This window comes from Hypanus sabinus, chromosome 19, assembly GCF_030144855.1.
Source record: "Hypanus sabinus isolate sHypSab1 chromosome 19, sHypSab1.hap1, whole genome shotgun sequence".
NCBI classification, from domain to species: Eukaryota; Metazoa; Chordata; class Chondrichthyes; order Myliobatiformes; family Dasyatidae; genus Hypanus; species Hypanus sabinus.
The window spans coordinates 21,884,977-21,912,619 of NC_082724.1; the positions used below are offsets into that span (position 1 = coordinate 21,884,977).

The 27,643-nt window shown below is 39.0% G+C and overlaps 1 protein-coding gene across 3 annotated transcripts in view; it reads left to right on the forward strand.

Annotated features, from left to right (window-relative positions):
• The window catches only part of cacna2d3a (calcium channel, voltage-dependent, alpha 2/delta subunit 3a), an 893,404-nt gene that overhangs the window by 627,716 nt on the left and 238,045 nt on the right, over positions 1-27,643 (forward strand). For all 3 annotated transcript variants that reach the window (XM_059944148.1, XM_059944149.1, XM_059944150.1), the window contains 6 exons: positions 2,041-2,174; positions 9,524-9,541; positions 13,163-13,231; positions 22,725-22,796; positions 23,212-23,292; positions 25,949-26,023. In XM_059944148.1, the coding sequence (XP_059800131.1) occupies positions 2,041-2,174; positions 9,524-9,541; positions 13,163-13,231; positions 22,725-22,796; positions 23,212-23,292; positions 25,949-26,023 (449 nt within the window). The remainder of the gene's footprint in view (positions 1-2,040; positions 2,175-9,523; positions 9,542-13,162; positions 13,232-22,724; positions 22,797-23,211; positions 23,293-25,948; positions 26,024-27,643) is intronic.

The window sequence follows — 27,643 nt, forward strand, 5'->3', positions numbered from 1 at the left end:
TGCACCCAGAAAAACCATCCTGCCTATTGCTGGTCCCCCTACTTCACAATTACATCTATCTACCACCACCAAACTCCACATAATCCCACAGCATCCTTAGCTGTTGCCTGTTGTCCTCTCTTCTCTCCCCTCATGACTTAGTTAAAGGAAAAGTCAGTGGATCCCTAACCATCTAATCCGTAGAGAACATTCTGACAGGCTGCATCACTGTCTGGTATTGGGGGGGGGGGGGGGGCGCTACTGCACAGGACTGAAAGAAGCTGCAGAGGGTTGTAAATTTAGTTGGCTCCATCTTGGGTACTAGCCTACAAAGTACCTAGGACATCTTCAAGATGCAGTGTCTCAGAAAGGCAGTATCCATTATTAAGGACCTCCAGCACCCAGGGCATGTCCTTTTCTCACTATTACCATCAGGCAGGAGGTGCAGAAGCCTGAAGGCACACACTCAGTGATTCGGGAACAGCTTCTTCCCCTATGCCATCTGATTCCTAAATGGTCATTGAACCAATGAACATTACCTCACTTTTAAAATATGTATTATTTCTGCTTTTGCACAATTTTTAATCTATTCAGTATATATATAGAACACATAGAAAATCTAAAGCACAATACAGGCCCTTTGGCCCACAATGCTGTGCCAAACATGTACTTACTTTAGAAATTACTTAAGTTTACCCATAGCCCTCTATTTTTCTAAGCTCCATGTACTTATCTAGGAGCCTCTTAAAAGTCCCTATCGTATCAGCCTCCATCACCGTCACCAGCAGCCTATTCCACACACTCACCACTTTTTGTGTAAAAAGACTACCCCTGACATCTCCTATGTACCTACTTCCAACCACCTTAAAACTGTGCCCCTCTCATGTTAGCTATTTCAACTCTGGGAAAGAGCCTCTGACTATCCACAAGATCAACGCCTCTCATCATCTTATACACCTCTATCAGGTCACCTCTCATCCTCCACCACTCCAAGGAAATAAGGCCAAGCTCACTCAACCTATTCTCATAAGGCATGCTCCCCAATCCAGGCAACATCCTTGTAAATATCCTCTGCACTCATTCTACAGTTTCCACATCCTTCCTGTAGTGAGGTGACTAGAACTGAGCACAGTACTCCAAGTAGGGTCAACCTGTGCAGCAGCTTTGAGTGTCCTGTGGACTCAGACCCCAAGATCCCTCTGACCCTCCACACTGCCAAGAGTTTTACCATTAATACTATATTCTGTCATCATATTTGACCTACTAAAATGAACTACTTCACACTTAGCTGGGTTGCAGTCCATCTGTCACTTCACAGCCCAGTTTTGCATCCTATCAATGTCCCACGGTAACCCCTGATAGTCCTCCACACTATCCACAACACCCCAACCTTTGTGTCATCAGCAAATTTACTAACCCATCCCTCCACTTCCTAATCCAGGTAATGTATAAAATTCACGAAGAGTAGGGGTCTCAGAACAGATCCCTGAGGCACACCACGGGTGACTGACTTCCATGCAGAATATGACCCATCTACAACCACTCTTTGCCTTCTGTGGACAAGCCAATTCTGGATCCACAAAGCAAGGTCCCCTTAGATCCCATGCCATGATTGATTCTTGTACTTAGTTATTTATTTTTACTGTTTTTTTAAACTTTTCTTCTTCTCTATTATGTATTGCATTGAATTGCTGCTAAGTTAATAAATTTCCCGACACATGCCAGTGATAATAAACCTGATTCTGATTCTGATCTACTCCACACTCCACCAGTCATGACATCTGATGGGAAGTGTTGTGTTCGTACACTGTCAAACCTAACTTAAGTATATCTTAATTGCTCCTTATATTTTTCAATTGCTTCAATAATATATTTTATTTTATCTTTCATTTTATCCTTTTGCTGTTTTCTGATTAATAACTAAATGCTGTTAAGAAAACAGAAAATTCTGGAAACACTCTGTAATGAGTGTTCCCAACATTTTCTGCATTTATGAATTGATTTTTAACAATAATGCTGTAATAGTTTAAAGATTGTAATTCTGTATGAATTCTGTTCTAGGATATTTCACTCAAATTTCCACTCTGGCTGATGTGCAAGAAAATGTGATGGAATACCTTCATGTTCTAAGCAGGCCAAAGGTGATCGACCAGGAGCATGATATCGTGTGGACTGAAGCCTATATTGACAGCACTGTAAGTTTTCATTTTATTTCTAAAGAACTGAAAAAAAAAACTTCTTAAAGAAAGGTGAGGCAAGTATAATTATATGCAACTACTTGTAAAACCAATGATTGTAAAAGGAACATTCTGTCTTCTCCCAATATTCCAAATACCGAAGTATGTTCCCGTGTTTTCGATTTTAACGCTGAACTTGGATTTTAAATTGTTCCAGTTTATTTATGTTCCTGTTTACCTCAAGTGTAGAAAAGTATAACTAACAAGAGGAAAAGTCAAGTTAAAGGAAAGAGAAGCATTTTGATTTCACACAGTTTTCATAAAGACCAACTGGATCTCCACAAATATGATAATAATAGTTTCGGTGGATGAAATAGGAAACAGATGAAAACAGTAAAAACTGAAGGAAAGCCTCACAGCTGAAGTTCATTCAGATTTACTGGTAAATTTGATGAGAAAGATATGATGGAATAAGAGAACAAGTGTTGCCATCTGTAGTTAGCAACACTACAAAACTGATTACATTTGGCTATTCATTCCAGTCCAGATGGTTTCATTAATTTTAGCAGTCTCCAGAGGGCTTAATAACAGCATTGGCTGTAAGAAAAGCATACTGTGACAATTCATATCTCGTTGTGCAGATGCCAAAGCAGTAATCAGAAATGGCTGTGACACTTTGGTGTACCCTAAGATGCCGTGACAAACAACATCAATAACAGAGAAATTTTTAAGTGTTTTCCCCATCTAGGGATACTTTGAACTTAGGCAGTTTGCTTAACTTGGTTAAACCAATCACTCCTACTGTGGCATACTGCTAACAGCAGATCGCCAGAGTACTTCATCCTGGGAAAGTCTTTTGAGGTGTTGCCCATCCCCTTAGATCCTTCCTCTCCCCAGGATAAGTCCTCCAGAGCTTCTGTTGGTGTTTCTGTGGCACAGGGTTTTTTACAGGATGGAGTTCTAACCTCATGTCCATCCCTCTTTCTTTCACGGCCAGGCTTGGGATGATCCGTGGCAGAGTTTTAGGCAGTAGTGTTTAAAAAATAATAGCAATCAGAAAATTGTTTCATAACTTCTGTAAAACACACAAAATGTTGGAGGAACTCAGCAGGCCAGGCAGCATCTATGGATAAAAAATACATTCAATGTTTTGCGCCAAAGCCTAGGATGTCCTGCCGAAGGGTTTCGACCCGAAATGTCGACTGTTTACTCTTTTGCATAGATGCTGCCCGGCCTGCTGAGTTCCTCCAGCATTTTGTGTGTGTTGCTCAGGTTTCCAGCATCTGCAGGTTTTCTCTTGTTTCTCTTGATAACTTTTGATCTGAAACAGGTTACAAATTAATTATCATGTTTAAATAAAGTGGTTAATGAAATCCTGAAGAAGCACTGTTTGACGTAACGCCATGATGTTAGATTGAATTTGCCCTTGGGATGTAGTCAGTGCTTACTCCCTTTTATAAACGTATACTGATCTGAATCAGTAGATTGTGCATGCTCTAAAGTGTATTTTCATCACAGGCATTCAAAAGTTCAAAGAAAGTTTATTATTCAAATATGTATGTATCACCATATACAACCTTGTAGATTCAATAACTTGTGGGCATACTCAATAAACCCATAATAGAATAACAACTATGATAGAATCAATGAAAGACCACACCAACTTGGGTGTTCAACCAGTGTGCAAAAGATGACAAACTGCGCAAGTACAAAAAAGAAATAATAATAATAATAATAATTATTATTATTATTATTATTATTGTTGTTGTTGTTGTTATTAATAATAATAATAATAATTAATAAATCTCAAGAATGTGAGTTAAAGAGTCCTTGAATGTTAGTCCATAGGTTGTGGGAACATTTCACAGAAGGGGCAAGTGAAGTTGAGTAAAGTTATCCCGTTTGGTTCAAGAGCCTGATAGTTGAGGGGTAATTACTGTTTCTGAAGCTGGTGGTGTGAGTCCTGAGACTTCTGTACCTTCTTCTCGGAGGCAGAGTGAGAAGAAAGCATTACCTGGGTGGTGGGGGTCCCTGATGATGGATGCTGCTTTCCTGCGGCAACGCTTCGTGTAAATGTGCTCCAAAAAAATCACGGAATCAGAATCAGAATCAGGTTTATTATCACTGGCATGTGACATGAAATTTGTTAACTTAGCAGCAGCAGTTCAATGCAATACATAATCTAGCAGAGAGAAAAAAAAATAATTAAAAAACATAACAATAAATAAACAAGTAAATTAATTACATATATTGAATAGATTTTTAAAATATGCAAAAACAGAAATAGTGTATATTAATAAAAGTGAGGTAGTGTCCAATGCTTCAATGTCCATTTAGGAGCCGGATGGCAGAGGGGAAGAAGCTGTTCCTGAATCACTGAGTGTATGTCTTCAGGCTTCTGTACCTCCTACCTGATGGTAGCAGTGAGAAAAGGGCATGCCCTGGGTGCTGGTCCTTAATAATGGACGCTGCCTTTCTGAGACACCACACCCTAAAGATGTCCTGGGTACTTTGTAGGCTAGTGCCCAAGATGGAGCAGATTTACAACACTTTGCAGCTTCTTTCAGTCCTGTGCAGTAGCCCCTCCCTACCAGACAGTGATGCAGCCTGTCAGAATGCTCTTCATGGTACAACTGTAGAAGTTTTTGAGTGTATTTGTTGACATGCCAAATCTCTTCAAACTCCTAATAAAGTATAGCCGCTGCCTTGCCTTCTTTATGACCACATCAATATGTTGGGCGAGGCAGCATCTATAGGGAGAAGTGTTCGTCGACATCGCTTCTCCCTATAGATGCTGCCTAGCCTGCTGTGTTCTACCAGCATTTTGTGTGTGTTGTTGTTTGAATTTCCAGCATCTGCAGATTTCCTCGTGTTTGCTCAATATGTTGGGACCAGGTTTGATCCTCAGAGATCATGACACCCAGAACTTGAAGCTGCTCACTCTCTCCACTTCTGATCCCTCTATGAGTATTTGTATATGTTCCTTCGTCACAGTGATTATTTACTAATAGTGGATGTGCTTCTAAACATTGCTGGTGCTTCATCAAAGAGGCACTAATGAACTACAAATTGGCTAATGAAAAATGGATTTCTGCATCTGTAAAAGGTCTGTAATAATGAAAAAAATAATTATTATACAAGTCCAGCATTAAAGTTTTGTCCAAATTTCACTTAAATCCTTGTGGACTGGGAAGAGCAGAAATTGCTGTTTTTAGCTACCAGAAGGAAGTTATACTCCAGCAACTATTCCTGTGTTTCAATATTGTCTGTTTCCAGCACTGCCATCTCATAGGACCATAATTCACCTATAATTGACATTGAACACTTCAGGTTTTACCAGCCAAGTTGGCAACTCCCAGTAACTTCCTTTGTCTTTCAGGCCAGGATTCCAACAAGTGACATGCTGATGTGGCCTGATGGTAAAATCATCTTATCTGTGACCATTTTCAGAGAAATATGCTATTTACTTTGCAGTGTCCCAAGCCCAGAGCTTTCAGAAGACACATACAATAAATAGTGAACAGAATCCAGACCTTAATCTAATTTCAATTTTGGGAGGATTTAGCAAAAGTGGAGCCCTATATGAAAATCCAGGAATGATTATCAAATCCCATGCAGCCATTTGAAAATGGACAGTCTTGCGTCATGTAATTTCTCCAGCTTGTGCTATCAATGGATAAGATTCCCAACTGGCATCAAGAACCTTGAAAATTGGCTCCTTTACAAGCACATAATTGGAAAGATTAATGTATTTATTCCAATCCCAAGTCAAGGATTAAAAAAAAGTGTATTAGAAATATTCAGCTGATTAGAAGAAAAACATTTAAAGTTTCAGATGAATAACCTTCTATCAGAAGGAAGGTTAATAGCTTGAAGCATTACCTCTGTTTATTTCCACACACATAAGACCTGACCTGCTGAAACTTCTTGACATTTTCTGTGTTTATTTCAAGTCCAAAGAAGTTGCACTTGCATTGAAAATGTGTGTGGTGGAATATGACTTTGATGCAAAGCAGTATTAAAATTAATTTTGTCGACCATGAGCTTTTAGTCTGTAAGAAAGATGTGAAGCTCAAAGTGTAGCTTGAGACCCAAAAGAAATTTGACTATGGCTTCATTTAAGTGATATATAAAGGTGTAAGTGATGACCTATTACAGCCTGCTAGACAGGAAGAGAAAGTGGGACCTCTGCTATGGCAGAGTGAACCTTAGGGACAGAAGAATGCTCTACAGTTTATGTGTTCTGAAGCTCTGACACGCAGCAGTGAAGTACAAATAATATGCATAGACTGTTCCAGTGCAGAAACCTGAGCTTACAGTGTGTAGCACTCACTTCAGTGTAAGCCTGGATTTTCATGCACAGATTCCTAGAATGACACCAAAGTGAAAGCTGATACATTAAATAGACCATAGTTTATAAACGCAAGAGATTCTGCTGATGCTGGAGATCCAGAGCAACACACACACACATGCACGCACGCACGCATGCACGCACACATGCACATGCACAAAATGCTGGAGGAACTTGGCAGGTGAGGCAGCATCTATGGAAATGGATAAACGTTCGATTTTCTGGGCCAAGACTCTACATCAGGGCTGGAAAAGAAGGGGGGAAGAAGCCAGTATGGGGAGTGGGGGAAGAATTAGGATAGCTAGCAGGTGATAGATGAAACCAGGTGGGTGGGGGAAGATGTCAAAATAAGAAGCTGGGAGGTGATAGGTGGAAAAGGTCTGGAGATGAAGGAATCTGATAGGGGAGGAAAGTGGGCCAAGCAACCTTCACCTCCGCCTCCTCTGTCCCCAGGATTAGGCTTTCCTTTCCAGGACATTATAGATGTTCTCCTTCTTAAAAGAGTGGGGTTTCCCTTCCTTTACCACTGCTGCTGCCCTTACCCGCATCTTCTCCATTTCCTGGACATCTGCCTCAGCCCATTTTCCTGCCACCTTAACAGGGATAGAATTCCTCTTGTCCTCACCCACCTCCCCCATTAGCCTCCTTATCCCCCATATTATTCTCTGCATCTTCAACGTGGCTTTACCACTAAGCACATCTTTACCTCCACCACCCTCCCCCACCCCGCCCGCTTTCTGCAAGGATCGCTTCCTCCATGATCTCCTGTCCATTCATCCTTCCCCACTAATCTCCCTCCTGGCACTTATCCCTGCAAGTGGAGGAAGTGCCACACCTGCCCACTCACCTCCAGTCAGGGCCCCAGACAGTCATTCCTGGGTGTCAATCTGTTAGGGTCATCTACAGTATCTAGTGCTCTCGATGTGGCCTCCTCCGCATCGGTGAGGCACGACGTACATTGGATGACAGCTTTGTTGAGCGCCTTTGCTTCACCCACGAAAAGCTAGATCTGCTGGCAACAGCCAATTTAAGTCCAATCTCCATTTCTATTCCAACATGTCAGCCTGTGACCTCCTCTGCTGCCATGATGAGGCCACTCTCAGGTTGGAGGAGAAACACCTCATATTCCATCTATGATGCCATGTTCATCTATGGCATGAATATTGATTTCCACAACTTCTAGTAATTTTTCTCCTCCCTTTTCCCTCTTTCCTCTTTTTCAATTACCCACTCTACCCCCTTACTTCTCTTCTCCTCACCTGTCTATTACTTCCCCAGGTGCCCCTCCTCCTTCCCTTTCTCCCATCGTCCACTCTCCTGTCCTATCAGATTCCTTCTTTTCCAGTCCTTTATCTTTCCCACCTATCACCTCCCAGCTTCTTACTTCCTCTCCTCTCCTCCATGCTCTTGGTTTCACCTCTCACTTTCTTGCCTGTACTCTTTCCCCTCCTCCTCATGCTTTTTATTTTGTCTTCTCCCCCCTTCCTTTCCAGTCCTGATGAAGCCTAAAATGTTAACTATTGCCTGACCCGCTGAGTTTCTCCAGCATTTTGTGTGTGTTGTTCCAGATCATAGTTTTGTTTTCTTCTCCATGCAAAATAGTCCTGAAATTCGTGGCACAGATCAGATACTGGCCAGACGATCAGTTCTAGTGTTGTTGCTAAATGGTACCATGATACATAAAAAGGAACACTCTTTCTTTTCTTCAGCATTTCACAAAGTAGATACGATCTTATAAGCCCATTGGAGAATATACTGTGCAGCATTTTGTTCAAAAGATAGAGCCTTCCATTGTGTGGCATTCCTTCAGTATGACAGGGCAGTGGCAGCCTAGATTTTAGAGTGAGCATCAGGTCAGAGCTGACGCCTTAAACAGACGGTAGTTTTCTTCTCTATGCATGTTATTGCCCAATAAAAATTAAAATAAAAGGTCTCCTTAAGCTTTCACTAGGAAATGGATTTCCTTTGTTGACTTATTGCCTGATGCAATAATTTTCATTTAGATTTTGTAATCAAGAGTCCTTTATCTTTTCTAGACTATTGTCAGAAAGAAAGCCTCGAAAAATGCATTGTGCTCTCATTGAGATTCCTTTTTGAAAAGTAGGCATACATGCATTCTTTTGGTCCTTACCCTTCATTGTGGGCAACAGACCCCATCAGGTAAAACTCCCCACTCTCAGCCAACACAGCAGGTCTTTAGAATGGTTGGCAGCAATCCATGAAATAGATGCTGGGATAGACTGGGATAAAATGTAATTTTATACCACACATTCTAACAAATAAACATAAGATTGTAATAAAAGTGGCTAACAAAAATAGTCATGAATAAATTACATTTGTTTTTCAGTAGGAGAAAAGAATTTCAGTTACGAGATTAGACGAGATACTTGGGTAGAAGAGGTTGAGAGAAGACTTGATAGGGATGTGCAGGAAACTGTTCGTACCAGCACATAGATTATAGTGTAAGCATATTATAGGGGAAAAGATCAGGAAATGTGAAGTAATAGGTTTTTGTGCAGAAACTGTTTAAGATCCAGAGCTCATATAGTACTGCAGCAAAGTCAATCAGGATTTTCAAAGAGGAACTGGACGAATATTTCAAAAATAATTTAAAGGGATACTGGGAAGGAGTGGGGAGACTGGCTTGTGTATTGTTCTACAAGCCTTCAGTGTAGTGCCAGATGGCTTCTTCCAGAGGCCTGATGATTTTATAATTCATTTTTAAAATGCAATAATCCTTAAATCCTCAAGTGGAAATTGTTTCGTTCACAACAATATTTTAAAGATGTAATTATTTAAAGTAAAGCAGCTCCAGAGAAATATATTTCAGAAGGATATACTGAATATGTATTCTCTAATCATTTAGTCATCTAATTACAGCTTATGATTGCTCAATAAACAGTGAGGCAATAATTTTCTGTAGCAGTACTGCTGATCCATTAAAAGATTATGTCTAGTCATTAAGTGGACAAGACATTGCCATTAATTGTCTTCTTTCTTTTTCCCTATGCATCAGCTCCCACAGGCTAAGCAGGTAATGTGTTGATTCATTTCCTTTTAATCTCACAGAGCCACAGCCAAATCAATACCATTTAATTGTATCGGGGTAACAAGTTAGTTTAGAAACATAGAAACATAGAAAATAGGTGCAGGAGTAGGTCATTCAGCCCTTCGAGCCTACACCGCCATTCATTATGATCATGGCTGATCATCCAACTCAGAACCCTGTACCTGCTTTCTCTCCATACCCCCTGATCCCTTTAGCCACAAGGGCCATATCTAACTTCCTCTTAAATATAGCCAATGAACTGGCCTCAACTGCTTCCTGTGGCAGAGAATTCCACAGATTCACCACTCTCTGTGTGAAGAAGTTTTTCCTCATCTCGGTCCTAAAAGGTTTCCCCTTTATCCTTAAACTGTGACCCCTCGTTCTGGACTTCCCCAACATCGGGAACAATCTTCCTACATCTAGCCTGTCCAATCCCTTTAGAATTTTATACATTTCAATAAGGTCCCCCCCCTCAATCTTCTAAATTCCAAAAGTTTGTATTCTAAAAAAATTCTAAAAGTTTGTTCAATTATATTGTCCAAGCATGTGTTTATATGAATAAAAATGAAACTTAATGTATACATTGAAAAGTTTGGGAAAACATTGTTAAGTTTACTTTAAGGTGCCAAAATTCATGTCTTAAATGGGTTGGTACAGATTAGATGGACCAAATGGCCTGTTTCTGTGCTGTATGTCTCTCTGACTCTGCGACTCCAAAATAGCCTGTGAAAGTATCTTCAAAGCTTCACAGAATATCAAAGTGCAAAAAAATTAAAACAAGAGTCACTTAATCCTTACATACTGTTTGAGTCAAATTTGATCCGATTTGACATTTGACAGCAGTAAAACCACCATAAATGCCATTTTTTTTAGCTGAAATTTGATGACTTTTCCTAAAGTGACCCAAAATGTGTAAATTTTTGTACATTGAGGCTATTCTGGGACAAATTTGACCCGTATCTATTGAAATAGATTTTAGATCTCTGAAACATTAATTAAGGATTAATCACCCATTTATTAATGTCAGATAGGCTATTTATACATTCTAAATAGATCAGAGGTTCAAAATTTAGTATAGACACTTGTTATGAGGGGATTCTTAGGCTGGGTCAAAATTGACCTGCACCATACTATGAAAGTATAGAATATGAACAGTATGTAAGGGTTAACAAACAAAAGCTTGATTGTGTATTTTCTAAAAGCGAATCCTGTAAATGATCAGGAATTATAAAGGTAATCTTTCTGTTAGCTGCCACTAAATTTTATATCAGGGTTAAAACTGAAGTAGCTAAGTATTGTATTAAGATGGGAAACCTTTTTCCATGATGCGGGTGTCCATTTTCTTCAATAACTTACGGTGCAGTCTCAGATGAATGATTTTTCTTGCGCACACTATTAAAATATTAAGAATCATAAAAGTAGTTTTGAAGGAGGTTCAGGTATGTTTGCTTTAAATACGACCATCAATTTTCCAGGCTGGTAAACCAGCTTTACATGGCAGGCTCATACTCATGGAGTTGTACATCCATCTTCATTTATGCGTCATAAACTTTTGTCTCCAGGGAGGATGGTTAAATTTCAAGAACATTGTTTATGTCTTGTTTTGAAGGTCACCAAGTCACCAGTATAATATAAACTTGCAGTATAATATTCAGGTAGTAATTTGAAGACAGTAAATCTATCTTGGGTTTCAAGATAGGAATAATAGTCATTTAATTCAGAAATAAATAAATACTTCGGCGATTTATTCATCATGGTGTGCAACCTATTGATACTGTACTTCATACAATTATTGGCCAGGAATGTGGTCACATAGCACCTGGCTTTCATACGTTTACGGCCTACTGAGTTGGGCAAGAGACCTGCATATAATTCTGCATACCACCATACTAATATAAAGATGTACAGATTAGGGATGTTTAAAGCCAAAGACAATTGAAGCTAAGAGGATTGTCAAAAAGTAAAAGTGATAAAATGTCATTGACCTGTAATGTTGGCTTTATATCTTTCTCCAAAGGTACTGACTGACCTGCTGAGAATTTTCACCATTTTACCATTTTGATATAAAAATGCCTAAGATCCCTGCACATCCCACAATGGGCATGGATGGGTTTCTCAGCCAATACGACAGGGAGAGTATGAGGAATTTAACAACTTAAAAAAGATTCAAATGCTTATTTAGTATGAGCTGCTTCAGATGACATCATTGCTGTTGATATTAGCCGAAGCTTTGGAAGTAATAAATGCTATTTTCTTTACAAGGCTTTGGAAGCCAAATTCAACATTGTCAAAACCAGGCCATGTAAAATTCTTGTTTCCTGCTCATTTATGCTTGTAGTTACAACCAAGAGTAATCATGCCATTTGCAGTGTGAAAGCAGCGGGGCTGTGCAATATTGTGAGAGGTAGGCACCAGTTTAACTGCTGTATATTGCTTAATGCCAGCCTCTGTATCTTAAAGGAGAAGAGCACTTTTGTCTGCAACAGAGCACTGGCAGCACATTTTCTTGATGCTGCACGGGAGTCTTTGATGGAAGGCTCGAACGGGGGCAAGAAAACACTTGGATTCATACTCAGAAAGCTGTGGTAGTCAGTGCTACAAGTCAAGGCCTATGGGTCTGGGGACATGACTGAAAGACTTCACTGCTAATGCGTGCTTAGGCAAATTCAGCAAATGCACTTTCAACTGCTTCTGCACCACCAAGCATACATGCTGCTGAATAACTAAACCCCAGCTCCTTCTTACCAAGTATCTCAACAGATCAGACTCAAACCTAGCATTAACTTGTTTGTGTATACCTTCAGACACTTCATACAATGGCAAGCTTTGCATGTCAGCTTGCCCCCACTGTCATTATTCAATTAGCAGAACCATGTCCCCCAAATGTACTTGCTCACATACTCACCTCTTTCTTGGTTACAAAATGCAATTGAATCATATATAGTGGTAATTAACTAAGAGAATATACTGTAAGAGAGATGCGCTTTTGCAACTTAATCCTTAGAGGGAATGCATATTTCTGGAGGCTGAGACCATCAAAAATACAAGTGTTCTAATTTCTAATTGTCCTTTACATTTCACACCTCCTTCCACATCCTCCAGAGTAAGGCAGGCCAAAAAAGCAAGTAAACAACGATAAAGACATGGTGGATAATTTAGAGGATATCAGAGAGGTGAGGTCTTCTTAAAAGGAACAATTACAAAAATATCTCGCAGCAAGGAATTCTACATCAGCAAAAGGTTTCGGTGTGGATTTAAGGTCCTCTGGAAGATCTGTGTGAAGTGGATGTGTGCCCCAAACCACATCAGGAAACTGACCCCAGACCAGAATTAAAATACCATGCTATCTGTGAAGGCAGACAAGCTTAAATTCACCCTCATCATGCACCTACCCATCACCCCACTTAATATGAAATAAAAAGGGTTTCCAGTAATTTGATCAACATATCAATTGGGGAAAAACGGATTAGAGAGAACAGATGATTAAGGAAATGGGGGAGGGATGTTGAACAAGTAAACTTTTAATTTATTGTACTTTTGTGTAGTTTAGCTGCAGTCTTGTATAAATGGTAATATGACTACTCCTGATTTTTATATGTTATTTAGTGTTGTTCCAGCATCAAGCAAAATTGGCCAATGCAGGAAGACGGAAGTTTCCCTGAACCTACTAGCAGTGTAAGGGCTTAAGAAAAATAGTTGTATTAGATAAATTAGTTAATAGGTCATGATTTTATCTATACCTTCTCACAACCTTAAGTTACCATGGCTTTTTATCAACTAAACATCAGTTTATCAAGTTTCCCATTGCTCTAAATTAGGATGTGGTACCTCCGATTTCAATGTGTAAATATGTTTATGATATTTCTCTGTTTCTTGGGAAGATTAATTGCATATCTATGTTGAGAATAAATTTTTAACTGAAGTATAAGAATATTTAAAGGAAGTGCAGTGTTATTCTATATTTATGCATCATGGAACTTCCTGCACAAAAATTTAGTCTCTTCTGAATTCATTTCTTGATGGTTTAAGTATAAAGGCAGCATAAAGGTAAAATTGTTTTTTGTTGTGATGTCAAGCTTTTGTGGAGATGGAAGATCCATGAGCAACTTGAGGAAAGGCTGTCCCATCAAGCCTTTCTCCTGTCATCCACCTGGTGTTGAATAGCCTGTAATCTACGGTGGTATCTTTGATCTGAAGTGACAATTAATACCCAGATTATATTCAATTAAATTAAAATAATTAAATCAAATTAGCAACATTTGTGCCTTTTTTCAAGGGTTCGAAAGCCATTAATCCTAGCACTCATGATAGAAGAAAGTCTTCTGCTGATGACTCACTGCCTTGCAGTTTTCTTTTATATAGCAAAGACGGTACATTTTACCCAATCAGTAAATCCTTCTCCAGATGACTGCACTGATACTAAAAATATATTGTGGAATATTCTGAAAATGCGATACGGTGTCCTCAAGTGAGAGTAAAAAAAAGCCTCATGTATCAGCATTATTTGCCTCTGAAACCAGGCTCAATAAGATGTCTTCCCCTTGTATTCATGTTCAGTAAATGGTGTGGGATTGGGTTAGGGCCAAATCAACCTTTGGCTAAAAATGCAATTGCATATTGCTTTCACAATATGTGTAATGAAAAATAATTATTTTTCCTGTAAAAAAAATGATAATAGCTAATTCCATGTTAGTTCATGTCATCAGATATTTGACCAGCCAATTCTTCTTGTGTCAATATTGCTACTATGATACATTTACCATATCAATAGCATTTAGGTTGGTTTCATTTCTGACGCATCATCCTTTCTGGAGCTTTACAGGGAACTTCAAGGACATTTATATTGGAGGTGAATGTTGTTAGGCAATCTGGGGACAATTTGATCTTCCCTGTGCTGGTAAGCTGGCTAGAGCATTCATTGAGATTTCTAACTTCTCACTTTGGCAGTCTGAGATACCCACCTACTTTAAGTAGGCTTCAATTATACCAATGCCCAATAAGAACATGGGTGACATGCCTCAAAGACTATCATCCAGTAGCACTTACATCCACAGTGATGAAGTGCTTTGAGAAGTTGGTGATGAAACATCAACTCCTGCTTGAGAAGCAAATTAGGTCCACTCCATTTACCTATTGGAGCAACAGTTCCTCAGCCAATGCCATCTCATTGGCTCTTCACTCAACCCTGGAACATCTGGACAGCAAAGGTGCATACATTAGGATGCTCTTTATTGACTACAGGTCAGTATTCAACACCATCATCCCCGAAAAACTAATCCATAAGCTTCAAGATTTTGCCCTCGATAAGTCCTTATGCAATTGGATTCTCAATTTCCTCACTTGCAGACCCCAGTCAGTTTGGATTGACAACAACATCTCCTCCACAATCTTCATCAGCACAGGTGCACCACAAGACTCCGCTTAGCCCCCTGCTCTGTTCACTTTACACTTATGACTGTATGGCTAAACACAGCTCCAATGTCATATTCAAGTTGGCTGACAATGCCACATTCATAGGCCAAATCAAAGATGGTGATGATTCAGCATATAGGAGGGAGATGAAAATCTGGCTGAGTGGTGCCATAACAATAACCTCTCACTCCATGTCAGAAAGACCATTGAGCTGATTTTTGACTTTAGGAAGAGGAAATCAGAGGTCTGTGAGCCAGTCATTATCGGAGGATAAGAGGTGGAAAGGGTCAGCAACTTTAAATTCCTCAGTGTTAATATTTCAGAGGACCTCTCCCTGGGCCCAGCACTTAAAGGCAATTACAGAGAAAACACAGCAGGGTCTCTAATCCTTAGGAGTTTGCGAAGATTCGGCATGACATCTAAAATTATGTCAATCTTCAATAAATGTGTGGTGGAGAATATATTGACTGGCTGCATCAGAGCCTTGTAGGGAAACACCAATGCCCTTGAACAGAAGGCCCTTCAAAAAGTGGTGGTTACAGCCCAGTCCATCTTAGATAAAGCCTTCCCCACTGTTGAGCACATCTACATGAAACAATCACAGGAAAGCAGCATTCATCATCAGGAACCCCCACCACCCAGGACATGCTCTCTTCTCACTGCTGCCATCAGAAAGAAGGTACAGGAGCCTCATGACTCACCCCACAATGTTCAGGAACAGTTACTACCCATCAACCATCAGGCTCTTGAATGAAAGGTAATAACTTCACTTGTCCCATCATTGAAATATTCACACAACCAATGGACTCACTTTCAGGGACTCTTCATCTCATCTTCTTGATATTTATTGCTTATTTATTTATTAGTATTATTTCTTTCTTTTTGTATTTGCACAGTTTGTTGTCTTTTGGACTCTGGTTAAATGCCCAAGTTGTTGCAGTCTTCCATTGATTCTGTTATGGCAGTTATTCTATTATGGATTTATTGAGTATTCCCACAAGAAAATTAATCTCAGGGTTGTAGGTGGTGACATATATGTACTTTAATAATAAAGTTACTTTGAACATTGAGCATTCAAGTCCCTTCCCCACCAGATCACTAATTGAACGTCACTCTGTTTATCCATTTTATTTGTGTTTGTTTAATTCTTAATATTGTCTTTTTGTAATTAAAAATCAGTTTATATTGTAGAATCCCATTAATGTTTTGTGGATTTATTATTATGCATAGCTTTTCTTTTGTATTGGCATGGCTAAAACAAATATGCCACATCTAATTCAACTTGTTCCCTTAAACAGTTTTAAAAATTCATATGCATAGTCTTCACATCCAGCCCATTTTCTTTTTACAGTATGATAATGGTATCAACACTGTCAGAATATCCTGTTTCCCTAGGCAACAATCCCATTCTGAAGCTTTAACATTTATGAGGATGATTCCCTCAGTATGAGTGACATGATAGATTTATCAGGAAGATTTTCAAGTTGAATTGTAAATGTCTACTATAAGATCATATTTATGAACTGACGGCAAAAGGCAATTAGAAGAAATTGTCCTGCTAAGATTTTGATGATCAAATTCAAAGTAAAATTTATTATCAAAGTACATACATGTCACCCCACAGAGCCCTGAGATTCTTTTTCCTGTAGGCATACTCAGCAAATCTATAAAACAGAACCTGTAAACAGGATCAATGAACAATAAACTCTGCAAATGCAAATGTAAGTAAATAGCAATAAATAATGAGAACATGAAACATAAGGATAAGGTGTCCTTAAAATTAGATCATTGGTTGTGGGAACACCAGAAATAGAATGAGTGTAGTTACCCTCTTTTGCTCAATAGCCTGATGGATGAGGGGTAGTAACTGTTCCTGAACCTGAAGGTGTGAGTCCTCAGGCACCTGTACCTTCTACCTGATGGCAGCAGCGAGAAAAGAGCATGGCTGGAGTGGTGAGGAACTTTGATGATGGGTGCTACTTTTCTATGACAATATTTTATGTAGATGTGCTTAATGGTTGGGAGGTATTACTCATGACGTGTTAAGCTGAATTCAATATCATTTGTAGGATTTTCCGCTCAAAGGCACTGGTATTCCCATACCAGGTCAGAATGCAGCCAGTCTCATGGACCTCTGGTTTCCTTCTCCTTAAGTCTATAATCAGTTCCTTGGCTTTGCTGACATTGAACGAGAGGATGTTGTTATGACACCACTCAGCCGAATTTTCAATCTCCTCCAGTATGCTGATTGATCACCACCTTTGATGCAGCCCACAACGGTGTGGCATACAACAATGTTGCACAGCAGCCGAAGGAAACCTTACAGGACTTGGACGCTTCTGTAATTCTATAATGTAATTTCTAGCAACAGGGAGTTCGGAACACTAAGCCAGTGCTCTCTGATGGTCATAGCTGACCAAATAAATGGAATTTTACTGACAAGTGGTGCCGTTTTGCGGCTGTTGTAAAGTTGTGTTGCCAACAGCTACGTTCCTGCTGACGAGGTGATGTAATGTACAGCATGGTGCTCACTTTCTTGACTTGTTATTCCTCTTTCAGTGTTATGTTCAGAGATAGGTAAATGGTAAGGCATTGAGGAATGCAGTAGAACAGAGTGATCTAGGAATAATGGTGCACTGTTCCCTGAAGGTGGAATCTCATGTGGATAGGGTGGTGAAGAAAGCTTTTGGTATGTTGGCTTTATAAATCAGAGCATTGAGTATAGGAGTTGGGATGTAATGTTAAAATTGTACAAGGCATTGGTGAGGCCAAATTTGGAGTATTGTGTACAGCTCTGGTCACCGAATTATAGGAAAGATGTCAACAAAATAGAGAGAGTACAGAGGAGATTTACTAGGATGTTACCTGTGTTTCAGCACCTGAGTTACAGAGAAACGTTAAGCAAGTTAGGTCTTTATTCCTTGGAGCGTAGAAGTTTGAGGGGGGACTTGATAGAGGTATTTAAAATTATGAGGGGGATAGATAGAGTTGACGTGGATAGGCTTTTTCCATTGAGAGTAGGGGAGATTCAAACAAGAGGACATGAGTTGAGAGTTAAGGGGCAAAAGTTTAGGGGTAACATGAAGGGGAACTTCTTTAGTTAGAGATTGGTAGCTATGTGGAACGAGCTTCCAGTAGAAGTGGTAGAGGCAGGTTCGATTTTGTTATTTAAAAAAAAAATTGGATAGGTATATGGACAGGAAAGGAATGGAGGGTTATGGGCTGAGTGCAGGTAGGTGGGACTAGGGTGAGAGTAAGCGTTTTGTATGGACTAGAAGGTCCAAGATGGCCTGTTTCCATGCTGTAATTGTTATATGGTTATATGAACTGACCTTGAGGAACTGAGATTTTGTCTGTAGACTGGGCTGTTGCTGCTTTTCACACTGATGCAAGCCAATTCAAACACTTCAAGGTGGTTTACACCCAGAAACATGCACTAAAATACAACCCACACAATCTCTAATAGGTCCACACTCATTCTAGCACAGCCAGATATCTGCCACACCTGACCCAATTGCCTTGTATTGTATGTAGAAGAGAAGGGCAGTGTGCAGAGAGAGCCACCTCTGCTATTTACAAAATATGGTGTAGGAATCTTGGTGCAGGCAATAAGTCCAGGAAGCTTACCCTGTCTGCCTTAGGATTGGGCAAGCTAACCTGAAAAATGGACTGTTATCTCTCTACCCCTCTCCCCTCCCCCCCCCCCCGTCTCCCCCCTCTCTTCAGTGGTGCTGCCCATTCATCCACGTACTCTATTTTTAATTGTTGGATTTGCAGCACCTGCAGGGTTTTGCTCTGCTTTTGGAAGAGCCTTGCAGGAGGTGGCTGCATCACTGTAGATTAGGAAAATCATTGAAATAGCGAGTAATGCTGGACAAAAATCAGGGTGGCCTCTGGAACAACCAGGAGGCACAACTATTACTCCACACGTGCCATCTCCTTGTTCTCACTCCATCCAGTGGCCTACAGTCCTGCCCAAGCCAGGCATTGGGATTCTGGTAGAGTGGAGGTGGGGTTCCGTACTGTCTCTGCTGTTCCATACTGACTGAGGAGAACCCTACCATTGAGATTGACAAGGCTGATCTAGCTGCACTGCAAGGTAGTTTTCAGGCTGTCAAACACAACTGAGTGCAAGAGTTAACAAGCAGCTTGAACAACCACCTCCCTGCTCTCAAGGAACCAGGAAACTATGACCTCATCTCTGAGGCCTTGCCTTGCACTAAGTGAGGAACCTGTCAAAGATAATATGCTGGTTTAGGTGATGACTGCTGTGGTGATACAGATTGAGGCCACACAAACTCTTCCTGGCTGCAGTGGTGTCACACTCCGATCCAGTTAAAGGTCTGGTCCCTGCCATGTGAAAGCAGCTCGAATCTCCAAAAGAACAACATAATGTTGCCAGGGAACAGCCTGGTTTCCTCATAGAAGAGAGAGGTGCCACTCGAGCAAAGCCTTGTGCTCATTGAGCACAGCAATGGCATGTGTGGATTGCTTCTCGCAGTAGACAGGTGAAAGCACTCCATCAACAGATAATGGGCTAGAAGGCGCAAAGGATGCTGTGCCTGAGCAGGTAGCACTCCTGGGTGAAGCAGAGAGTCGCCACATGTGAGCAGAATGCTGCTGTTGAGGAGCTGGACTCCAGCATGTGGCGTTTGGTCTCTTTGCTGCAGAAGCAGAGCCATCCACTCCACTGCTACCTCACACACTCCTTCAGATCGGGCAGACAGTTGACTCAGGTGAATCAGGGCCTTTCTCTGTTCATTCACGTGAAGTGGATGTGATTGGCAATGCCATCATTTATTGTTCCTTATTCATTTGCCCCTGATCTGACTGGCAGTTAGGAGTCCACCACATGAAAGACAATATGAGGTGAGGATAACAGTTTTCTTTTTTCAAAAGGCATTAGTGAGCTTGTTGGACTTGTACAGCAACCAGTGATTTCATGGTTACTATTGTTGAAACGTGCATTTTGTTTCTAAGCTCAAGATTGAAATTCAGAATTCGTCAGGTGCTCTGGTGGGAATCAAGCTCAGGTCTTTGGACTAATGATCCAGAATTCCGATTTCTGGTCTAGTGATTTAACCAAGGTGCTCGCAGACTCTGTTATCTGGTCCCGATATTGAGATAATGGTAGAAAGGTGTCAGTATCAGCAGAGATTTGTACAAGCCTCCATTGTCTCATCTGAGAAGTTGTTTGATCTGTCACACTCACTCAGTTATCCCAGGCTATGCCGTCAATTGCTAAGCAGTAGTCTGAAGCTTGTTCCTATAGGGCAAGAGCATAGAGAGATTATCCAAGTTATCTGCATGGACACAATGTGAAAGCGGGCATCCTTTTAGCAGCCATACTAGACCACATAGGGGAGCCCATAATGTGGCAGTAGGACATTACAACACGGACATTTTATTTTCATGAAGGATATTGAAATTAAGTTTATCTGGCATTGTTACCAGCATTCTCAAAACTGTTGAATTATAGTGCAAATTGTCGATTTAATATTGCAGAGATAAATCACATTGATGTGGCAACTGCTGTCTTCACTGCATATATCTTTCTGGAAAGGTTGCTAATCACATGACTGTCATGTGATCATGCCCGAGCTGAGCTTTGAGGCTGGAACATTGAGTTATTGTTTTCTCCTTGCAAGTAGGAGCTTCATGACAGTAGACCATGCAGTTATGACTTAACACCATGACCAGTTGAGCTTTCAGTAATTGCATCTGACCCACAGTGGCAGAGGGGTGGTGATTACTGCCCAGCAGTTCTTATCCCTCAGTTTCTTTGTTTTTCTTCGGCCACCACTGTGAGAGGGTGTCCTCCATGAGGAACAGAAATGTGAGCTGTTTCACAGGATGGCATGAAATATTTGTTCCTTGTTGCCCTTGGAGTTCTGCTTTATGCAGGCAACTGAAAGTGACAGGGGTAAATAAGAGTACGTTAGTGGGAAATGATGTAGAAAAATCAAGTCCAAATACTTTCCCTGCCGTTGTGTTAGTTCTCTTTCATTGTGCATCCTATAATGGTCAACTGTAATGGCATAATGGGAATTCCAACTGGTGTACAACTCAGGGTTCCTTACTTCTAAACTAATGTAAACTGTATTGATGTATCTTTGATATTGACTGCATCTTTGATTATTCCCCGCAATGGTGGCTACAATATTGATTAGCTGTGATTGATGCTGAGCAACAGTCCAAAGGGTTCAAGGTCTCATCCAATGTTAGACCCACTGAGTGGAACTGAGCTGAGCTCAGCATTGTGGTTTAAGCAATGGGCTGCTCTTCAGAAAAGGCAGAGGTTTAGTAACAAGCTTTTACCAATGAGAGGGTCAAGGATTCATCAACTGAAATGTTATATTCAGGATGGGGGTGGGGGGAACAGCAGACTGAAAGGAATCTGTACATCATCTGGGCTTTCTTAGCTGTTTATTGGTAAATTTTGTTGATGTTGATGATTGTAGGGTCAGAGAATATTTATTTTATTGTTCTGTCATTTTTTAAATCTTTGGCATAATTTCTCTGGTCTCATTTTGTAAGAGACCCTCATTACCTTTCATTAATCTTTTCAGTTTAGAAGCTTTTGAAGTCCAGTTAATACAGTTTCTTGTTATATTATCCCCAATTTCTACTTCCCCTTTTCTTATCAATACCTAAATCTGACTTTTCTGAATTCTGAAATGTTCCTATTCATTGCTCTTCATTCCAACATCTTAGGTATTTTCCTTTGAAAGTTTTCTTTATCTTATTAATCATTACTAATCACAACCTGTTCTGTTAAAGTTTAAGCACTAAATGGATATGTATTTATTGTAACGAGTATTAACTCAGTATTAGTCATTACTGTTTAATTAGTTTCTCAATCTATTATAGCTAACTCAACCTCATATCTTAGAAATTTGTTTGGCTGGGATTTAAGTGCTTGGATTCAAATCAAACTAAATTATTTTAATCATTACATGACATTCTTTGATATTATGATTACAATTCTCTAGAGGTATCTTCACCACCAACTTTTTAATTAACCCTTTCTCATGTCACAATGTTCATATACAATAGGCTGTACCCTTGCTGATTCCTTAACATAGTAATCTAGAAATCCATCTCTTACAGAAATAGTAAATTTATCCTCCTTACTACTCCTACAAAGATGGTTCTTTAAACATAAAGCTGAACCTTTCCCCCTGCCTCCACAAGTTTCCTTACTTACCAAAGGCTATGTGCACTAATGTACATTTGCTGGGCACCTCATAACGTTTTTGTGCTGCCAACCCATACAATTTTACCCCTCTGCTGAGGCATGCTACCATGCAGCACATTGGCTCAACACTTGCAATCTCACAAATTAACATTCTGCAAAAGTAGTATCCTGCACTGGACATCATTTAATCTTGCCTGGCAACCAATGTATCATTTCATTCAAATTTAGCCCCCATGTTTCTTTAGTTATAAAAATCCCTGCTTCTTTTGACAAACCTATTCAATGTTAAAGATGTACAATTATAACAGCACTAAAACCAGTAAGAGTTAAGAATTAGGATAATAGAGAAAAGTTAACTCATGGTTGATTAAACCTGTGCATCACAGCTGGAAATTAACTAGAAACTCGGAATGAATGGTCTTTCTTCAGTGGTGAAAAATCAAAAATAATGTTGAAAGCCTCTGCTTTGACAATTTGACTGGTTTATGTTACTGGTTATTATAATAGAATGGCTCAAATCATCAACAGTATAATCATATTTTTCTTTCTGCTACTCAGCTGACGACGGATTCGGATCGCGTTCTAATGACGACGATTGCAATGCCAGTATTTAGCAAGAAAAATGAAACAGTGAGTATACATTTTCAATTCATCACATGCAGGCATTGACCTTATTTGTAATCTACAGCAAGTGCAAGGAATTTGAGCTCAGTGGTGGAGTTTTTTTGAGGAAAATAAGATATAATGTCTGAAGCATGGTTTTAATTCTGGGATAGTATTGATAAAAAGCATAGCTTAGTATCATGTGCACCATGAAATCAACCAGCAAAGACAATTCAGGAAGCTTAGAAGCATACCTCCTTGGGCTATCCAGTGCCTTGGGGAAGAGAGAGGGATAAATGGGAGTGAGGCAGTTTAAATTAGAGAGTAAATTGAAAGCTGAAAAATAACACAAAAAGTGTTATTAATAGTTATTATTAATAGTCAACCAATGGAGTTATTTTTATGGGAGATAATTATTTTGATATTTTTATTGCCTTGGCAGCGCACTCAAGGTATTCTTCTGGGTGTGGTGGGAACGGATGTTCCAGTAAAAGAGCTTTTGAAGGTTATTCCAAAGTATAAGGTAAGTCTTTCTATGAAACCTTTGTGTTTACGGTTATTTGTAATACTCCCCTGGACTTTCTGAGATTTATCCATGAAAAGTATAGTCGATAGTTAATAGAAACCTCAGCGAAATTTGAGCCAATTTCATTTTGAAGTCTTCTGATCCTATTTTCTTGGATGCAATAATGTTTATTGGTAGGAAGCAAAGTGTAAAGGTGGACAGGATTGTATGTCACAGGAAGCCTGTTTGCAATGAGATTCTTCAAGTCAGTGGCAGGGTTCTGGTCTTCCATAGTTTATCTAGGAGCCTTAACTAAAGAGTTTGGAGATACTGTAAGAACTGGTGGTATGGTTGATAGCCAGAAGGAAAACTGCATCCTGATGCAAAATGTCAACACAGGATGAAAGTGGCAGGAAAACAGTAAATAGTATTCAGTCCAAAGAATGATGAACAAATAGTCAATGAATGGCGAAGGTGAGAATACTTAAGGGATGGAAGGACATGTTTATAGATCACTCAAATTAGTTGCAGTGATTAATAAACTGCATTAATAAGTGGTTAAATCACAAACAAGAGAAAATCTGCATGTGCTGGAAATCTGAGCAACACACACAAAATGCTGGAGGAACATTTTGGGCTTGAAACGTTGACTGTACTTTTTTCAGTAGACGCTGCCTGGCCTGCTGAGTCCCTCCAGCATTTTGTGTGTTAAAAGTGGTTAATAAGATTAATAAAGAGGATAATATACTTAATTAAAATAATTAATATATATAATATATTTAATTAATATAATTAAAAGTGTTTCTCTCTATGAGTCCACTGGAGCTACTGCTTTTAAGTAACATGTCACTCTGCACTAATATCCCTTCACTGATTCCTCAGTTGTCTTTCTTCACCTGCAGCTCCAAGCAAACTTAGTTTCTTAACAACCAGTATGGGGTAAAGTATACCATAAATGGCAGTTTAGGGTTTTGTTATATAATATACTCAGATCAGCCTCTATAGCCACTGAGAACCCACCAATAGACAACTCCTTTAGAGAACATCATACTTGGCTTGAGCGATGACACTACCAATAGGCCCCAAGTTAGAATGCACTATGTACTTTAAATGTTTACATTTCTATTTCAATACATGTAATTTAAAAAAATCTATATACTATGCCAGGATTGTACTGGCAAAGCTATCAGAAGTCAAGTACATCAGTTGCAAATACCTGAGTTAATAACAATGCTTTAGGCTTAAAGTTGACATTAAGAGTTCTATGATATTTATATACAAATTTTAGATGCCTAAATTAGTACAATAATAGTAATATTTTTCTCTATGGTGGTTAAAATAAAACAGGTGATAACATTTGTGGTTGTGGGTCTTCTGCAAGAAGTTTAAAAGTGTTTCTCTCTATGAGTCCACTGGAGCTACTGCTTTTAAGTAACATGTCACTCAGCACTAATATCCCTTCACTGATTCCTCAGTTGTCTTTCTTCACCTGCAGCTCCAAGCAAACTTAGTTTCTTAACAACCAATATGGGGTAAAGCATATCATAAATGGCAGTTTAGGGTTTTGTTATGACTGAATGTATTTATGTATCTGAATCTTAGAATATTCTGCTTACAATGATAATTATTGCATACATATTCCGAATGTTAAAAAAGACAAAGCCTGGTAAATATTTAAAACTTCAAATTTCAAATAGGTTATCAAAGTATGTATAGTCTTGAGATTCATCTTCTTGTAGGCCCCCACAAAGCAAAGAAACACAACCCAATCCATGAAAAAAACTCGCACAACAAAGGCAAACATCCAATGTGCAATAGAGGACAAATTGTGCAAATAGTGAAAAAAAATAAGCAGCTAATACATAGAACACGATCAGCCGTGTCTCTGAAAGTGAGCCCACAGGCTGTGGAGTCATTTCAGCACTGAGGCAGTCCAGGAACCCCAAACTTTCAAATTGATGAGATATTAATTAAGAAGTGTGAATGTAACTGGCCTAAAGCACTCTTAGGATGCTATCTGATTCCGTATGTTTCAGCCCTCAGAAACTAAGCCTTTGGGTTATCCAATAATTTAACTAAATCTTTTTAACCCAAAAAAATCTGAGAGTTCTTGCCTAGTGAAATGCAAAAAAAAGCACTATAAACAATATAAACAATAACCAACACCAAAACACAGCACACCTAATTTCAAAAACTGAAGTTAGTAACGTGAGTTAACAAACAAATTAATTGCTCACTTTCTTTTCATATTGGAACCTGCAAAAACAAAGTTAGGCTGAATATAGCAGTATTATTTCAGTGGAAGCTTATTTGTAACTGAAACTTGTATTACACTCATGTTAAAGCTACACTGGTGAAACCAGAGTAGGACTGAGGAATTTCTCAGCTATAATGATTCTCAATGATGTGAGAGAAGCACTATTTTGTACAAACTAGTAATTAATTAACCAGTTTGTAGTCATTTGAGTTTATTTTGAACGACATTTTATAAGTGCTCATGGTTAATAATGGATAAGTCACTGTGCAAGGTAGTACATGGGTCTTATAGGAACCTGTTTGGTCTACTGTATTAACTCTCATAGCTTCATATTAAATGCACTAACCATGTTTTAGTATGTCAGAATTTTTATATGTAAAGTCTGATTGCAGCTTGTTTAACATTATTTAATTGCAGCTGGGTGTTCATGGATATGCCTTTGCAATAACAAACAATGGCTACGTTTTAACACATCCAGATCTGAGGCCACCGGTAAGAAATCTTTCTGTAGAATTGGCTGGAACTGGTGTATGTTGATCAATATTTTGTGATCTTGCTGTCTTAAAATATTCTCTTTAATTTTGTGATATTAAGTATTTTATTGCTGTATTGATTTAGAATTTATTAAATTTCATTGGTTTGAGGTGCCTTTGTTTGAAGAAATTTGACTTGGGAATAATCTAGTTCATCCTGTGAGAGTTGCCAGGGAGATGAATGAAATTATTGGTGAGCTTGTGGTAGGACTTGTAAGGTCCTGTCAGGACTTGCGGGATGTCCTCTCCGTGGAATGCGCGGGTTTCTCCAGGTCCTCCAGGTTCCTCCCACAGCCCAAAGATGTACCGGGTAGGTTAATTGCCCATTGTAAGTTGTCTCGTGATTAGGTTAGAGTTAAATTGGGGATGTCAGGGATTGTTGGCGGTTCATCTCAAAGGGCCTGAAGGACCTATTCTGTGCAGTATCTCTAAATAAAATAGTTGCTAATGTCTTGTTAAACATTTGGGAGTATACCTATTTGCTGCAGGTTTATTTTATCCAGTAGTTCAGATTGTGTATTTACAACGAAGCAAAGACAACTGAAGGAAGTGGCCTCAAATGTTTCATGACCCCGTTGTGTGGTTTTATTCCTAATGTTGGCTGCTGTTGGCTCCAGTATCTTAAAACCGTGATGTCATCAAGCAGGGAGAGCAACAATTATACTGAGGAATTCTCATACATTGTACTAGGAAGTTAAAGGCTTTAATTTCAACTAATAAATACTGTGTCAATGATGATACATTGTAAATTAACTTTAGAAAAGATATCTGGTTTTTATTATTTTTAAAAGAGTGGATTTTGATAAAATAATCAAAGAAAATTAAATTCAGCAGATGTAATGCTTGTTTTATATACTATTTCATTTTTTTAATGGCTTAGCACACCTTAAGAACTCATTTGCAACATTTTTAAAAAGCTTGACACTTTCAGGACTTTTGAACAGCAAATACCTAAGGTTAATTCAATTTTAGTTATTTATAGTCTGCAGCAACTACCTCCAGGATTTTGCAGTTAACTACACCTTTATCTAGTCCACATTTGCTGTCAGATAGCTTGTATATTACCGATAGCCTTGTAACTCTCATCAGCAATTCCAATACAGTGCTTCTATTGTTGAATGTGCATATTAAAGAACATCTTCAAAATTATGTTTAAAATTTTGATGTGCTAGTTTGTAGTAGGATGCCATTCTATCACTGGAAGGGTTACTTACATGCAATCAAATTATAACTCCTAATAAGGTAGTAATGTATCTGATATGATTTCTCTTTTGTGCTGTGCATCAATATTTGGATTCAGTTTGAATCCTTAAAGAACCTAAATTGATCTAAAATTATAAACACCATTTTTACTTGTTTGATTTTTTTTCCAGTTGTCAACACACAAAAAAGCCATTTTAAACATTTTAGTTAAAGCCATAATTATATAACCAACATTTGTTCTAAAGCTGCAGAACTTAATTAGTAGGAATCATGAAAAATAGTATACTGTAAATTTGCATTTTGTTATTAATATGTAGATGAAAAGTAGCTAAACTGATAATTAAAATTCAAGATAAATTTAATCTTTAATATAAAC